We start from the raw sequence: 17,991 nt of genomic DNA, 5'->3' as shown, positions 1-17,991 counted from the left end.
CCCCAGCCTACTCGCTGGCAGGGCACTGTAAGAAGCTGAAAAGTCCTTGACTTAGTGTAAACACTGTTCAGCAACAACTAAAACATCAGTGTGCTATCAACATTATTCTCATCCTAAATATCAACATTATTCTCATCCTAAATCCAAAACACAGCACTATACCAGCTATTAGGAAGAAAATTAACTCTATCCCAGCTGAAACCAGGACAATCTGTCAAGTGGTTTCACAGACGGGGAGAAGCCATGGCAGGGTTGGTTGAAATATGGTCAGAGGCATCAGAGAGCATTAGGCTAGGGAGAGTTCTGGATGTGTTTCCTGATGTGAGTGACGGGGTGAAGTGTCTGCACAGAAGAAACAAGCTTATCTCATTAGATATGAAACGTACTGCTGCCTGCCACTCAGAAAGCCTCAGGACCCAGCATCGGTTTTCTCATTCCTCTCTCTGCTAGGACAGCTGACCAAATTCAGAATTGCTGAGCAGTTCACCTCAGCTGAAGAAACGGAGGAAGAGGGAAGCTTGGCTTGGCACTTCCAAGGCCAGGCACCTTTTCCTCCTCAGCAGTCCCACAGGCAAAAGCTGCCATGACTGTTCTCCAGCTCTCCTTGCAGTACCAAGATTTAGCAAGTAGTTTTGCACAACCATGTTTAAAATATTAGAAGAAATTATTATCTGCCAGAAAGGGAATGTATCAGGTAATCCTCTACCATTATTCTGTTTTTTAGTTTGGTGCTGCTTACAAAAAAAGAAGGTGGTGGGGTCCTTCATAATGCTGCAGGGAAAAACGTTGGAAACCTTTTTCTTTGCCCAACAGCAGAGAAATAATAATGTAATAATAACGGTGCTGCTGCTGCTGATGTATTTCATTATAGAAATGTAAAAAACCTTGGGCCAAATCCCACCACCTATAGTCAAAGATACCCCCAAAGACCCCAAAGTTAGCTGCCAATTTCTGGAACTGACAAATTCTGCAGTTTCCATCCAAAACCATAAATCTTCCCAGCCCCTCAGGCAAAGCTTTTGGTGATCCAAAAAGCAAGCAAATAGTTCCATGGCTGATGAATGAGGCAGAACAAAACCATACTCACTGACTGGGAGCAGAATTGGCTCTGCAGTGCTGACAGAAAGAGGAATGCATGGTGGTCAGTTGACTTGGCACATGTGTTAAGGGGAACACATAGGGGATAGGTATTTACTGCATTAAGATGTTGTTCTGCTGCCCCATTTCTGCAGACTCTGAGGAAGCCCTGAGGGAAGCTTGTGGAAGAGAATGAGCTTGCGGACTCTGTGTGGAAGAAAATTAAATAGGGAATTTTTGAAAGAAACTGAAAAGAGAAGGGAAAATTAATTTGTTGGTACATGAGATCGCATAAAACTCCCTTGGAAGAGTTCCTAAAGAAAGGATTGTATTCACTCTGGAGAGGGAGCAAACAGTTTAGGCCTACAATTTTATTGCCAAGTCTCGGTTTTTAACCTGCTTTCCTTCTGTTTTCAAATCCCAGAGATAGCACAGTGGTTCCCAGAAAGTGCAACGGGTCTCTTTTGATAAGGTCTGATAGCAGAGATAAAGAAAACGAGCTGCTATTTGCCTTTAAAGACTCTCCCAAATGTACTGTCTTGTTCTTCCCAAGGGCAGTTCCCTTTGCTGTAACTTCTAGGTAAACAGTAGGAAACCAGTTGCTCTGATGTTAATGAGGGTGATGAATTTGCTGGGTTAAGAGCTGTCCCCTTGGTGCATAGTGTCAAAGAAGGATCTGACTCCTGCAGTTCCTCTAACCACTGAAGGGGCCAATGAAATATTACTGTCTTCTGAACTGAGCTGCTCTGGTGATATGAATTAATAGAGGCAGCCAGCCAGCCCAAGGGAACTACTCAGTTGGAATCCTGCTTTCTTGTGTGTAACCTCAGACCCAACGAAATAATACGAGAAATATATCAAGAGGTACCTGCTGATTCCTGGAAGAATCAGGCATGCATTACACTCTTTTAAGATAAATTACTCAGCCTTTACCAAATTTAGCAATTAAAAAGGTTCATACCAATTTGAACTCTAAAAATTAAACTGATGGAGAAGACTAAGAGATTAGTCCAGGAAAACACCTAGAAAATCCTTTCTGGAACAGAGATGCTTTTGGAGGTTACCAAGCAAAATGCTAGAGGCTGCTTAAGTGCAGGAGGTCAGACTAAATGAGTATGGTCATCTTGCTGGCATTAAATATACTCATTCTATCAAAATAAACATCCAGTTTCTATCCACACTGCTAGGACTTGGAAGACATCATCCAACTTCAGACATGTAGCAGAAGTGTGAGAACACACAGAGAAAGGAGAAATCAGTGATGCCCAGATATTCCTTAGAGCAAAATAAGAGTATCTGAAATCATCAGACCATAATGATAAACAACAGAGACAACTGCAGCTCCCTAAACTGCACTTGCACTAGAGGTATAGAGTGTTAATACTGCATTTAGTATTGTATGAAGACAGAGAAAGACATGGCCTCTCTTAAGAGTGATCAGCAGTTTGACAGCCTCAAGAACAGAGATACCGGGTAATTGAACTTACTATGGGTACAGATAGGCTGGGAAGAAGATGAAGAGAAGCTGTTTCCAGGATCTCAATATACTGAATAAAAACATACAGACATAAAAGGATACGGAGGTCATGAGGCAGAACTAGGAAGATGGTAACACTAGTGGTCCTTAGTACAGCTATGGACTGGAAGGGATAGAATTCCCACTGCAGGTGTTGTGTACCATGCTGGATTAAACAAATGGAAACTGTGGCCTCGTTGCATCTTCCAGGCCATTTGGCTGTTTGGCAGAGCACTTCTTGCTTAGCCAGCCTGGAAGAGCTGGCAGGCTTAAGGTCTGTGGAGACCCTACTGCTGTGGCAGAAGCTCAGGCTGGTAAGTAGCTTGCAAGAAAGCAGCCACTTCAGTGTGTTGAACCCAGAGGAAGGAATGTGTCGTAATTACTGAAGTCTGTGTTAAGCCATTGCCGTGCTAGAAAGTGTTGCCCTCTGGGGCAGCAAGTACCTTCTGTGAGCAGAAGTGAAATTGAGCCCACATTCCTCCAGTGGGAATGTGAGTGGAGGCACATCTGCATGACCCTGGTGCCACTGCAGGTCCTCACTGATTTCCATGGTTCCCATGTGGACTGAGACATGGACCTGCTTGTAGCATTACTGCCTAAATCTATTGCTAGAGATCAGAGCCATACTGTTTGGTACGAGTGAATCAAGGGTACAATTAAGTGCTTTGTCTGGTCTGGGGAAACTAGATTAGCTCTAATTTGCTACAAGCAAATTTCTGTTCCTGAACTGAACCATGGCAGCATGTTTAAATAATGCATGGAACAGTGGTCTTACCTGTATTAGAATGAGTAGGAACCAAAGTTTCTGCAGAATTTGTCACTATCTGCTGCTGTGTGCCTATCCCTGAAGCTGCATAATAGTAATTTCATTTTGTACTGCTAGATCCTTGAAATACCTTCTCTGTTGGGATGCTTACATAATAAGTCACAGGTTTCTAATTATTTATTGCTTCTGTCTCGAGTATATTTTGCAGGTTTCTTTTGCAGTTTATATACGTTTATTTGTTTTACTGCCACTTTGCATTCTAAGAAAAATAATCTCTAATAAAAAGCACATTTCCTTGCAAGCAGAATCAATTTCCTTCAGAAGTCTTTCATTCTCTGATTAGTGTGTTACATTTGGTCTTCACTAATCACATAGTTAACTGTGAGCAATAAACTTCTTAAATAAATAAATGCTCTGGTCCAAGTCAATGGTAGCCATAATGGATAGTTTCCCACTTAAATTTCTGACATACAAGATGTGACTGTGCTGCTTAGGCACTTACATTCACATTAAAAGTATAGCAATTGATGCCAGATCTGTTTTTTCTGCAGGTCATTAGTATGTTATTAACAATTAAGTCTCAGCAACAAGTTGACTTGATTGCAAGTCAGCAATGCAGTGGGAAGCCTAAATGGGTGTGGTTTTTCAAGTGCTTTTCAAGGTTTGGGGTTATGGGTTGGGTTTTTTTTCCCTTTGTGTTAGCTGCTCCAGAAGCACTCAGTGGGAAGGTAATGAAGTAGGTTTATACATTACTACATCTTTCTGTGCTTCCTCTTCACTGGTTTTATTATTGTAGACTTTGAAACATAAGGAGAAGTTAGCTATAAGCCATTCCTTCTGGTCAGTGTTGGATGTGTATTAGAGAGTTACATTCTCAGATGGAGGATGCATTTTTACTAACTGTGAACAGTGGTAAGTCACTGTGGATCACAAAACATGAGATGTGGTGGAAACCCCATCGTATGGCTGCTGTAGCAAAATAATACCTTTCCCAATAATGAATTTAAACCAGCATTTGTTGGAGAACATAGCTTGAATCATGACTCCCTGTGGTCCAGCAGCCGCTCAGATTAAGATATGTGGTTTCCCTAATGTCTGTCAAATATTGTTGGAAACCACGCTGGCTAGGCTGTAAGGTGAACAACATTACATGGGTGGTATCAGTTCCCTGCAGAAATCAGAGGGGAGGGGGGAAGACAGAAAATAACCTTCAGCCAAAATACATATAAAAAAGCATTAGTGTTTATTTTAAAAACATCATGTAACACTTCTTTAGAGTTTCTATGTATGTGTGCTTAATGAATGAGAAAAAGGAAAGGCTCTGTTTCTCAGAGGAGCCAATGACTTGGAAGCTGAGAAATGCGAACACAAAACATTCTGACTAGGCTTCAGTTTGGCTTGTGTGCATGATCAGTTGAGTGAGGTACTCCACACTGAGTCTGCGTTTGGCTTGGGGGTTAAAAATAAACCAAGGGGGTGTGAGATAGACAAAATAAAACTATGTATTGTAGACTTCTGCATTAGGAGAATGTGGCCACTTTAGGAGATAACCCCACTGTACTGAGCAGTGGCTTTGCTGTGCGCAACGTAGTGGGACACCTGGGCCATCGCTTACAGCCTGGGGGTCAAACACTACCAACACATGAATCTGAAAACCACAGATTCCTTGCTGTGTAAGTTCTTCACAGCATCCTGGGCAGTAGTTATGAGATATATATAACCTTTGCTGCCATAATGAAGGTATACTTACGCTAACTGGGAGGATTGGGAGTGTATGGAGTCATGACTGTGGTAGCACCTCAAAGTATTACTGTAATATTGTGACCATTTTGACTGAAGTGATCTACCAGCATTCAGGGTATCATGAGTTGCTTCTACTGATGGAAGGAATTGATAGCAGAGATAGATATTTCCTTTTCTTTTTATTTTACTTTCTAAGCAAAAAGTATTTATTTTCTAGCAGAGATAGATATTTCCTTTTCTTTTTATTTTACTTTCTAAGCAAAAAGTATTTATTTTCTATTTTATTTCTATTTGAAATAGTATATTTAAATTTAATGTATGTATTTTGCATATATGCAGTGATCTAGTGTATACTTCACGTCTTGCCTCATCAAACATAGACAAATCAAATATAAGATGGGTTCTTTGCTTACAGTGTCCAGAATCATTACAGTCTGCACCTGTCCCAAATCCTTGTTATAGCTTTTATTGATTGCCTTTGAGCCCCTCCTGTCTTGTTCTCTGTAGCACAAATAGCACCATCGAATAACAATGATCTCCCCTTGCCATGTTTATTTTCAGACTGTATGAAAAATACTGCAAGCAGCAAGACCAAACTCTTACTCAAGCATCATATGTGGCCTGTGTTTTGGCAGGAGGCTCCCAGCTTCATAAATTAACCTAGTTGCTTAATGTATGTCTCGGAGAAAAGCTGTCATGATGACCATTAGTTTTCTCTAACCAATTTCTTCACTTGTTATTAATATTAAGGAACAAAATTATATTAAGGAAGAAAGAGAGGGGGAAATCCTTATTTTTGCAGTCAGTTTTTGATGTGAGATTGGGCAAACTGGGCACTGAATTGTTCAGTTCTATAACCACAACCCCCAAATCACACATGTACCTTTGTGCGAGTGAATTTTGCCTGTGTACATTCTGTCAGGGAGTCATAGCAGTTTCTACATCAGTTTGCAGTCTAGGTTAATTTATGAAACTGGGAGCCTCCTTCCAAAACATCGCTAAAACCAGTGCTATTTACCAGCCTCACCTGTATATGTTTAGTGTTGAGCTGCTTACTTGCAATGCTAATGCTTTTTGGAAATGTCTTGCATTACACTTTCATTTCCTGACCGTTGGTTTCTTTTAATTACTCTGAAATCTATTTTAGCAAAGAAAGCAATGACAATCAAGGATACAGGGGACTGCATTTGAGGACTGGAAACAGTACAGAAAGGAGCCTTTCACTTCAGAGCTGCTGGTAGGAATCCAGCTCAGTTTCAGACTTAGCAAAAATCATTACTGTGTGATGGCTTCTTGGTGCCCTGCACTCCACGTCCACAAATGAGTCAGTGTCCACATCACACAAACCACCAGAACAATTGGTGCTACTGTAATTGGGAGTCTACTGGCAGCATCAGTGGAAAGGGCAGGGACTTGAATGAGTGTGGAAAATGAGCTGCTTTCTCCCTGCTCCCTCAGGTCACCTTTGAGACACATCTGTGTGAGGAAACTAAGAAGAAATTCGATCTGTGGTAGCTCCCTTCTGGAGATAGATGGAAGACTTTACTTTCCAGTGCTGACAATCTGACACCCACTAACAAACATTATATTCAAGAAAAATAAAGATCGTTATGGGATCATTTAATGTGTGAAAGCATGAACTAAAAAAAAAGAAATGCTAAGTATGATTGAAAAATCAACAATAAAATCCAAATGTTGACGTGAAATAATAGGAACAGAGCCAAACAAATGTTATCAAGCATAACCACTGTTGGCAACAATTGCTTCCCTCAAAAACACAGGGAAGTCCTGCTCTTTTATTAAACCATCGAACAATCTCTTCGAGTTGAATCCCTTCTAGGCAAAATAAAGGAGTGCTTCCAGTGTTCGAACATCTTCTTTGGAGATGAGAATGTGGATTGATAGAAGAGATGTTGGACTTTATTCAGTCTGAGATGACGCCTTGATGTCATGGAAACAGCGACTGGAAGGAGAGCTCTCAGTAGCACAGGACACCATAAAGAGGGTGCCTTTAGAGAGGGCTGGGACTGCCAGTGTGCACGTCAGTCAGTGGTGGAGGTTGGAAGGGACCTCTGGAGGTCATCTGCTCCAGCCTCTGAACTGGGCACTTCCACTGGGTCGCCTGCTGTGAAGTAGGGAGGTCCTTATCTTAGAATTTATACGCTACAATTAGTAATCCTAAAAAAACTGCCTCTGGCAGGAAGCTAATCGTGTACTACCAGAGATGAATTTAGCCCCATAGTTCCTGTAAGCTTCAAACAGTTAAGCTGTGAAGATGTCTCTTAATATGCTGAAATGACACGATCGCATATGCTGATTACAGTGGTGGATGTGATACGAATTTTTGACTAAGTGAAAGTAAAAAGAATGTGTTTGATGTCAAATAAGTGCATTAGCAAATCTGAAATGTTCTGAGACAGCTTGGACTATTTGTGAATTCATGCCAAATTCAACTAAAAATAGAACAGAAACTTCAACCTCAAAAGTTGAAGTTTTCCACTGCAGTTCCTCGAGAACAAAACATTTTGACTTTTCATGTTAAAACAGTTCAAAAACTTAATTTAAATAACTTTAAATTGTTTTAAGAGTGCCTCAGACCCAGAAAGTTAATTTCTCAGTATTTTATTTCATTGTATGGGAGCAGGGAAATTCAGAGCAACCCAATAGAAAAATGTACGTGTGTTTGAGTGTGTACATGTGTTTTGGGGGAGGAGTTGACCACAAAACTGAAAGAGAAATTATTTGCTCTCAGTTCTCTAGCTGTAACCTGCCACATCTCTGCTTTTGTATTTTTGGGCTTCTCTTCAGCAGATATACCAGATTGTGTAGTGGTTTTTGTACAGGGGAGACAAGATTTAGATACCTACGTTCATTCCCAGTTGTGTGGTAAGCAGGATTTGAAACCTAGGGCTGTGAAGGTGAAAACCACGGTGTAACTCCCTGCTCCTCAGTCTCTTACGAGATATACTTGTAGCATGAGGGTGGTGGGAAATAAGCACATCTTTCCAGGGTAAATTCAGAGAAGTATTGTGGAGCACCACAAAGGTGCGAGGGCCAACTTCAAAGTTTCTGGGAGCCAGGAGATAACAGCGCCCAGAACACAGATTTCAGAGTTAAAAAAAAAAAAGGCGCGAGAGGATTTCAGCATCCTGTATCACACCACCGGCTTCTTTTAGCGAAGAGTATGTGGTGCATATTTTTCCCTTTTCTATGACCAGTGCTGAATTCCTCAGGGGACTGGTGATTGTGCAGCCAGGGCGCTGCAGCAAGCTGGGTCCCTCGGGCAGTGCCTAGCCCTACCCTCCACAGGCAAGGAGGAGAGGGGGCCGAGGGGCTGCTTGTTAAGCAAGGAAAAATCTGCGCAGAGGCTTTCCACGTTCGATCAGCCAAAGCAAGATGCTGAATTCAGCAGAGGTTGAATTTATGAGAGCAGCAGCAGGAGGTGGGATGAGGGGTTTAAATGGCGAAAAAGCTTTTAATAGCAGGCTTTGTATTATAATAAAAGTGTTTGTTTCAGCGTCTCTGCCAGCCAGTGTAAGCAGTATAAGTTTATGAGTAGCTGATATTTTGTGGAATAGAAATGCATTTGTCCATCGTGAGTGCCTGTTACTTGGCAAGCAGATGACTGGTTATATTATTAGGCAGACTGTTGTTTCCATGGGCAAAGAGGGATATGCATCCTTCTTAATGTGAAGAAAAACCTGTAAAGGCCTAAGCCATAATATGTAACAACACAAAGCAGTATGTGTGAAAGCAATGCATGAACCCCATTGACTAAACTAGTACAGGATAAGATGACTATTGAGAAATATGAAATTATTTTTGAAAAAGACCATTCCAAGGTAAGTCAGAGGCCAGAAAATGAACTGCTTTTGTAAATTTCCTGCAATACCATATAGCGAACAAGGTTACACATGAATGAAACCATGATGTATGATTTGGCTTCTTATGCATTAAAAATCCTTTAAAACTATAACTGCAGTGTTCATTCCCAAATGATTTAACTTTATGTATTTATTTAGAGAAAACTGAAACAGTTTGCGATTTATGTGTATTCAAAAGCTGCATATTTCCAAGACTATAAAGGAAACCTTAAAAAGAAATTACTTTCAGAACTCAAATAATGGTATTTTAAAATGCATAGGAAAATGCATTAAAAATGAAATAGATGTAAAAAAGACAAAATCTCAGTTGCCCTTTTTTTGCTACTTGATCATAACAAGTGATTGTGATGCACACATAAAACCAGATAGCATAGATTTTTGGTCATCATGTGTATTTCATCTTATGTTATGCATTTGCCCGAACAGTTGCTTTCCACAGTGTGAATTCTCTTTTGTGTGAATGTTTTGAAACACTTAAAAATGGAGATCGTATAAAATATAGCTGTTTACAACATTCTAAATTTGTGCATAAACTCTCACACAGATTTTGGGTTTGTGTACACATACACAAAATCTTAATTTTATGTTTCTTGAAGTTAAGTATTTGCATTTATGATAGCATGATGAGACCTAGAATGTTTCATTAAACCTCAAAACTATATAAATAATGCTTGAATATAGGAACTTGGTAGTACACCCTTAAGTATTTGTGAATTCCCATGTTTTTTCAAGCACCCACATCTTTCTAAGCATGTACAATATGAAAGTCCAAGTTATATATAGCAATGGTGCTGCTCAGGCTATGTTCTTAATAAGCAACCCTAGAAAGTGTGCAAGCTATTAAAGGAATACTATTCCATTCATTTATACCTCAGAAATATTAGAGGAATGCGATTTTTGTTGAAATTACCACTCTTAAATAATGCCATTGTATTAATTTCTCTGACCTTTTAACAGAAAAAATTAATCGCTGAAGAGGATTCTAGGAAAACCAATTGTCTGAGGATAAAATTCACTCAAAAGTGCTGTTATTTTGCAAACATTGCTATTTAAAGTACCTTTAATGTAATGGTTTTCAGCACATCCACTCTGTGATGACTGCTGTCAAATAAACCTTTATGTCGCCCTGTTCAGCAAAACCTTTGTACTATGTTTGAAGCCATGTGCTGTTAATTGCTTTCTTCATAGGCCGCTGGATGGAAGACACTATGTAAATAAGGGTTTCACATTAGTGAGCAGTGGTAACTAGAGATGCCTAACTTTTTTAAGGGGAAGAGGTCACATTTTCTCGAATTAGGTAGAATGTGGACTTCGGACTAAGATTTCCTGTGTCTTAGGTGCAGCCCGTCCATTCCTGATAGTGGCTTATTCTCAGGCCCCATTTTGCTTGCGCCCCTTGTAGCTGTGCAACTGTCTGTACGGTCTTGCGTAGGCAGAGCAGGAGTCTGGAGCGACTCCCTGTCCTGGTGGGCAGGGTGTCAGAGGAGTGGGCGGTGAAAGAAGGAATGATTTGATTCAACCGAAAACTTTTTTCCCTTGTGCCGCTAACCCCCCAAAACCTTAATACCCCCACAGCCCTGCTGGGAAAATATGATCAGAAGTTAAAGGTTGCCATCTAATGGTGAACATACATAATACGGTCTTCATGTTTTTTCTTAACTTGTCTTTTCTTACCTTTCTCCATGTACCTGCAAGGCCTTTCTTTTTAAGACAGCAGAGGAATGAGACTGACGTTTTATTCAGATTTTACCTGGGGTGATATCTGCTAGTTTATCAGTAACAAGATGTTGCAACTGAATGTGAAATTCCAGCCATTCAGTTTAACTGAATTCTAATTTCTCAATACTTTTTCTATGAATTCAGATATAGATGAGTGTTCCTTCGAAAGGACCTGTGATCACACCTGCATCAACTACCCTGGAAGCTTTGAATGTCTCTGCCATAAAGGCTACACCTTGTACGGACTGACGCACTGTGGAGGTTTGGAAACTGAGTTTTGCTTATCTGTTTGCTTGTTTGCTTTGTGAACTGTTTACTGAGCCACACATTTTTTAGCTGAAGATTTTAGAACTGAAGAAGATGAACCAATAAAGTTAAAATAAAGCTAAAATAGCACAAGCTGGGTGTGACTAAAATTTCAGCATCTCAAATTTGTTGAAGCATTCCCAGGAGAAGACCATAAATAAAAAACAATGGCCACGCATTTTCGTGATGGTGGTACATACCAGCCTCAGTATAGACCATAAACCTGCAGCTGTGACACTTGCATCCACTGCTGCATGGATGCAGCCGTTCTTCCGCAACCATCGCAAAGCAGCCTCGTGGCTGGGGTTCGTCGCACTGTACAGGGTAAGCTTCCTTACAGAGTTTACAAGCACGGAGTACCAATCGGTACCTCCACAGGAGTGAGGTTAGTAACAATTGTATTTACAGAAGGAAAGCTTCAAATGATGGGCAACAAAGAGAATAGGAGAAGGATGTCAGTTTTACAAAGTTTACAAATTTTGTCTCTTTTGGTATTTGTACTTATCAGACTGCGACATAAACTGCCTGTGAAACTCATAATGGAAGGCTGTGGGGTACCTCGTTCCCATCTTCAGTGGAGCTACTTCGGTTCTTCAAGCTTTTTGGCATAACTGGAAAGAATTGGTGTTGTAACATTTGGTTATCCAGGAAAGGGATATTTTTTAAGTGCATCATAGGGCAGTATTACCACAATGACCAGATTAGAAGTTCAACTTCTACTTGATCAAGGCAGGAGAATTTCAGAGCACTCAGATTAAGTCCAGCGTTTGCCAGGGGTGTCACAGTATGAGAGTGCCTGCCACCAGCCTGGCTAACGCCACCAGCCTGGCTAACACCCCCAGGTATTGCCTGAGCGTTTAATAAGTGGCGTAGGTTTTGATTGTGTTCAGAACACTGGTCAAAGGAGAGCAGAGGGGCTTTTTGAGGGATTTGTTAAATGTCTTGAGTCCAAATTATGCTTTTAACCAATCAGGTCAGCATTATGCAAACAAAAGTGACAAGAGAAAATTATAATAAAAGCTGAAAGCCCTGAATCTAAATTACTTGTTAGAAAATATTGACACAAAAGAAAATCTCCATGCTATTTTTAAATGTAAAACTAAATTGTTTTGTTTAGTTAAAAGATGGTTAATAGTTAGTTATTTAATTAGTCAAGATAAACTAACTAAAGCTTGCATCAAACTATAAACAAACCCCCGACTTTAAACCCACAAAATCCATGTATTCAGGTCAGGTTCTGATCTGAATCAGACTTAGCCCAGGGAAAGTATCCTAGAGGAATTGCTGAGAACAGTGTTGGGTCCTAATGGCTCTTAATTTGTGGAGCAGGCATTGTGGTACTTATTATATGCGAGAGTTCTTTATGTATTCCTGAATAAATCGTGCTACAGTCTGAGTCAAAAAGATACAGTTAAAGGCTCACGTTGTTTCCATTCCCATGTGATTTGGTTTGTGCCGTGCAAACTGATGTAGCAGAAACAGATGCTAGCCTCTCACTTGTCCGAGTGTTGAGTTCACCTGATTTTGTAGGGTTAACGTGAGACACTACTAATGATATCTCTGCCTGGCTTCTCTCTGGGAGAAGGGTGTAGGAGGTCTATGTTAGTATCTCTTGTATAGAGCAGGATAAGCAATGAACTCACTGTATAGTAGAGGCGGGCCGGAGGAGAAATAGGAGTCCATCTAAGGAAAGAGTTTGGAAAAAGACCCCACTTGAGGGCAGTTCTGAAAGCAAAATCAGAGTCTGAAAGTTTTGGGGACCTATGTGGGGTGTGGAGAGACTGATCTTCAGTTTCACTGTTAATTCCTTAATGACTGTATGTATTAATTTAGGGAAAGCCTGAAAGTTTGGGGTTCAGCCTCAGTCTTTAAATAATTTTCAGCCTCACTTCAGCTTCAGTCTTTTAAATAAGACTGAAGTAGGACCAAAACTCTAACTGGAAATACTCAGTGCTGAGCTTTGGGCAAAAACATAACCTGATCCAAACCTCCTGCTTTTTTCCATAATAGGCAGATCCAAAATCCCAGCTCTGAATCCAGACTTGTCCAGGCCCTGAGCTTTGCCTCTCAGGCCTATCATTAGTTTTAGTCAGCCCCTGGAGAGTGATGTTTACAGTGGAACAAATAACTCACCCTGGCTGCCATCCATGTGGCACTGAGCAGAAGTCAAAACTAGGGAGAAATAATGAGAACCTTCAAAAAGATTTGGTGCAAGCTTGCCTCTTAATAAGTTTTGTCTCCATCTTGGCTTCGCCTCTACTAGTAATTAATAAACTACGTGGCAATGTCCTTGTTCGGGGCCTTCCATGCTAAGGGGCAACCCTTGTTGCTCTCTCTGGGATCCTTTTCATGACTTCTCTTGTAATAGAAGTCATGTATCATAAGGGAATCTTAGAAGGACAGTGCTAGTGCTTATGCCACTTGTTTACGGTAAAGCCCTACTTGCAGTATAGGTTGGCTCATTAAGTGACCTTAGGAGAGTCAGTAGAATCTGCAGGACTGTTCAACGCCTTTGGGAATTTGGCTGCTTCTTCAGGAGCTTGGTTCTGGGCTGAGGTACTTGGCAGTAAGAGCTCATGTTTGAACAGTTTGGCCAGAGCTCAGTGGCAGGAGCACTGTGGACTAAATGTGTGTTTTGAAGCATGGGTTAGCAAGCAGATCCCCCTGTCGCACTCAGCAGCAGCCTGGCAACTATGTACAAAATTTCCCAGAAAAAGTTTTTTCTAGGACTATCTCCCTCGTCAGTTTTTGGAACTGCTGACCCAGGCCCTCCAGAAGTCCTGACTCTGACTCAAAAATCGTAATGTTTTCTAGAAACATGCCTGTTGTATTAGGGTGTCTTTCTCAGTTTCTTTTATGCACGTACTCCATGTTTTCTAGATTTTTTGCTTAACCACACAGGCATCAGAAAAAGAAACCCGTTTCTGGATTCCAGCAGCTGCCCCAGTAAATACTCTCATGTTCCCACCAAGTGCCCCAAGATGCCAGAGGAAGACTTGGCTAATATGGGCAGGCTGGCATTTCTTAATCAGTGCAGGGCCTAGGTGTGTGCTTGAGCCCAATCCCTCATCAGCCCCACCTCCTACCTGTACCTCACCCTCTGGCTTCAGGTGGGGTCGCTGGGCTCCAAAACCGGCGCCTGGGGAGAACTGGCTTCAACTCAGACTGTGTTCCTGCAAACTGTATGGATTCACGCAGTGCCAAGCACTCGGCAATCAGAGTTCAAGCCTGGGCTCAGGCGTGGTTTGGAAAGGCAGTTAGACATTCAGCCTGTGAGCCTTTATAAAAGGCCAGACCTCCCTTAGAAACACATTAAGTGACAATTTTCCTTCCACAGTTACATTTTGAGGCCTATCATTAAGCCAGAGTATTAGCAATTCAGTATATCTCGTGTTGATTTGGTGTCATTCTAACTCATTTGAGCATATGTCAAGTGGTGCAACCTACATGCCTTGTGAAAGTCTACTCCAGTAACGCTACCGTTTTAGCAAGCTGATGGGTAGCTGCGTTCAAAGGGCAGAAACCACTTGTTGTTGAGGTTAGTGCAGTACCTAAAATAACGGGGCTGCGGTCCGTAACAAGGGCTTTTAGGTTATGGCTATACTAGTAAATCAAAGAGTCCGGAGCAGCAATGCGCAACTGATGGTTCACTGGTGCCATACCACAATTTTGGCCTGTGCCATCTAGTGTCCCAAATGTGCCTGAGCGTGATCCAGAGGCGAGTACATGGCAGCACAACTCCTGTTGAGCATGGTGGATAAACATCCTTTCTGGCAGTGGGAGGAGAGGAGCTGATAGATCGGCCATGTCAGCACAAGTATATAAATGCTGTTTGCATAGACTAAAAAGGTTATACCTCATATTGACTAAATACTTTTCTAATGTATTTAAAGTTGAAAGATTTTATGTGGAATATCAGTGATAAATATCTGGTAATTGCTTTGCCTTCTTGCAAGCTCTTACTTTTCATTTTTACTTGAGGAGCAGAAGACTAAATAAACTACATTTCAGCTGCTAGGTTCCTATCAAATATATAGCTTCCTCCATCTGAATAATTTCTAAAAGCAAACTCTGTGAATCACTATGGAGAATTTATCTCCCTGTTCCGCAAAAGTGATCAAATCTCACAGATGTTTATGCCTTTGACATTTTTCTGTATAATGCAATATACTTTATTGTCCAGATGCTGCAGAGACTTTTGAGCATGTTTTGTATCTTGTGAGTACTTCCAAGAATTTCCATGTAACTAGTCGTGGCAAGTAAATTGTATCATATGCATAAATCTCTGCAAGAGTAGGAGCTAAGTATGTGACTAAGGACAAATACATTCAATGTACATAAGATTGTTTGACATGAGTATTGTCTGCATTTATACATTTTTATATAGACTGCAATATAAATGATATAGTAGAAAACAGATATCCTTATGCACGTAATATCTTAATGCACAGTATGCATGTCCGCATATGGTTAATACTCTTCTCAATTTTAATGACATTTCAGATATTGATGAATGCAGCATCAGCAACGGTAGCTGTGACTATGGGTGTCTTAATACAATGGGGAGCTATGAGTGTGTCTGTCCACCTGGAAAGAAACTACACTGGAATAAAAAGGACTGCGTTGGTAAGTGTGGGAGACTGACTCAGAGGTGACTGGGGTGATGCTCCTGTTCTCCAGGAGGGTGGAAAAGCCCGTGGTTTTGTCTGAGGGATGCTGCATTTTCACAATACCTATCCCCAAATAATTTTAGCCTTTAATACCTGGCAATCCTTGGACTAGGATATAACTACAGGTGGATTAGAGAATGGGCAATATGTTGGATTTTATTTCTGTTGAATTTTTTTTTAATTGTATGAGTTTGTTCACACAAATGTAAGTCTTCCTACATTATTATTTTATGTGTTTTATAGTTTTCTCCTTTTCTTTTTTTGTCCTTTGACATCCATCTCTATGACCTCAGGTATAACTCTGTTTCCCTCTAAGAGTCATTTAGAATATTCAAAATATTTAACTGTTTACAAATAGCACGTGGTATTCAGGTTATTATCTACATTCACAGCACCATACCCCAGTTTTTCAAGTTATCACCAAAGGTATCCTGTTTTATATAAAGCACTGACAGTAGCTGTGTCAAAAGTATTAATTGCAATGAGCACAAATCCTGAGACCACTAAAATGATGGCACTTGCTGCTAGTGCCACTTACTTTGTGGCAAATCTGTATATCTGTTCCAGTCATCATTCTTGTGTATCCTTTAAGTAGATGACTTTTTTTTCCTGGCGTCTAATTTGAAGTACAGCAAATCTTGGCCATAGCTACAGCCATTCAAAGTATTTTCTGTGAGATTTTAATTCTGTTTTCGTGTTTTTTAATGGGAATTGCATACCTCAGGTCTTGCATAGTCAGATTTAGGTTGGGGGGTTTTGTTTGTTTGATTCTCATAGATACATCTGGGGCTGATGCCCAATACCTCACTGGGAGCAAAACAGAACAATAAAGGGGGACATTACTTAAGAGAATCTGCACATATTGCGGGAAAGCACATGAAGTAGAGAGCACTGCACCGGCCTCTTGCATGATCACACAATTACGGCATTTTTCCACTTACGTGGATATGGCAGTATGGAAAGCACTTTATAGTCGAGATGGGGGAAGAGGGCTGTCAAGTTGGGTTTCAGCTTTGCCACTGACTGTCCTCTTAACCACAACTAAGTACCTCACTTTTCCCACTTAGCTTTATATAAATTACCTTCACTGCTGTATAGAGAACAAGTACTATAGGAGTAAGAAATGGTTAACTCTCTTTTTTCAGTTATCCACTAGGTCTCCCTTGCAATGTACCAGTTAGTCCTCCGGAAAGGAATTTGTAAGTTAACAGCAGGGACTAAAATTTTTTGAGGTGTGGTACATGGCACAAAACTTCTGTGGTCTAACTATATTCCTTCTCAACCTACTAAGAATGCTGTTCCCATGGTAAAGGACTGTATTGAGAATATTTTCCTAGTTGTAAATTTCTCTTCATTATTTGTAATACTCAGTTGGAAGGTGGAAAATAAAACACCCTTCTCTATTGATCTACACTGTTTTATTTAATGAGGCTTAAAATGAGTGTCATCTCCCTGCTGATCGCCTGCCTTTATTACCAACATTGTTTAGAGGAAACTGTGTTCTACATTGTTATAAAAGCACAATAAAAAGGAGGAGAGTGATATCTAATGATCTTGAATGCCACATGATTTGGAGACACTTGCAGCAACAAAATCCTCTTTTGCTCAGCAATGACACTTTGCACTTGTGTTGTCTCCTCAGTACAAAGAAATAATTTCTTTATAAACATCACCAAAGTAACATAAAAGGCCTTAGGAGGGGGAGGTAAGTGGAGGATGATTATTCCCATACTTGAGATGCAAACATCGGGCATGTTCAAGGGACTTGTATAGTTTATATTTGACCACTAGCGTGGCCAGGAATACAACCCAGCTGGCAGCTGCTGGGACCCTTCCTCTGCACTCAAGCCAAGCTAGGCAAGGCTCATTCCAGCTACCACATTTGAATTGGTCTGTTTTATCCCAGCTTTACTGGGCTCTTCCCAAACCCTGGCGGACCCAAACCAGTCTGGCTGCTTCCTACTGGACTTGGATGCTGCAGCTCTGATCTCCTCCCTACCTTGGTGTGGTTGCTGAGGGGTAGGAAAAATGACATTTGCAGTAGCACGGTCAGCCGTGAGCAAAACAAGAGTCAGCCAAGTCCATCTTGTAAGGTGAGCATGTTTGGAAGAAAGAGCAAGGAACAGTCAGAGAAAAAAAAATATGTACCTGAACAGGTGTTTTTATGGGGCTGAAGCAAGAACTGCTCTACAGACGCCTGGCTGAGATTTAACCAGCTGATGCAGTGTGAAATATCTGCTTGAAGAGGTGCCCAGCTGCACTTGGCCAGCAGTCAGTGCAGAGGTTAAATCTCAGGGAAAGGAGGGAAGC

At 40.9% G+C, this 17,991-nt stretch overlaps 1 protein-coding gene across 4 annotated transcripts in view; it reads left to right on the top strand.

Moving 5' to 3' along the window:
* SCUBE1 (signal peptide, CUB domain and EGF like domain containing 1) overlaps nt 1-17,991 on the top strand; it is a 221,058-nt gene that overhangs the window by 175,185 nt on the left and 27,882 nt on the right. For all 4 annotated transcript variants that reach the window (XM_072875936.1, XM_072875926.1, XM_072875918.1 and 1 more), the window contains 2 exons: nt 10,850-10,966; nt 15,515-15,637. In XM_072875936.1, the coding sequence (XP_072732037.1) occupies nt 10,850-10,966; nt 15,515-15,637 (240 nt within the window). The remainder of the gene's footprint in view (nt 1-10,849; nt 10,967-15,514; nt 15,638-17,991) is intronic.

Source organism: Ciconia boyciana, chromosome 1 (assembly GCF_034638445.1).
Source record: "Ciconia boyciana chromosome 1, ASM3463844v1, whole genome shotgun sequence".
Taxonomy (NCBI): domain Eukaryota; kingdom Metazoa; phylum Chordata; class Aves; order Ciconiiformes; family Ciconiidae; genus Ciconia; species Ciconia boyciana.
The sequence above is the reverse complement of the archived record's forward strand: the minus strand, read 5'-3'. Positions and strand labels throughout refer to the sequence as shown.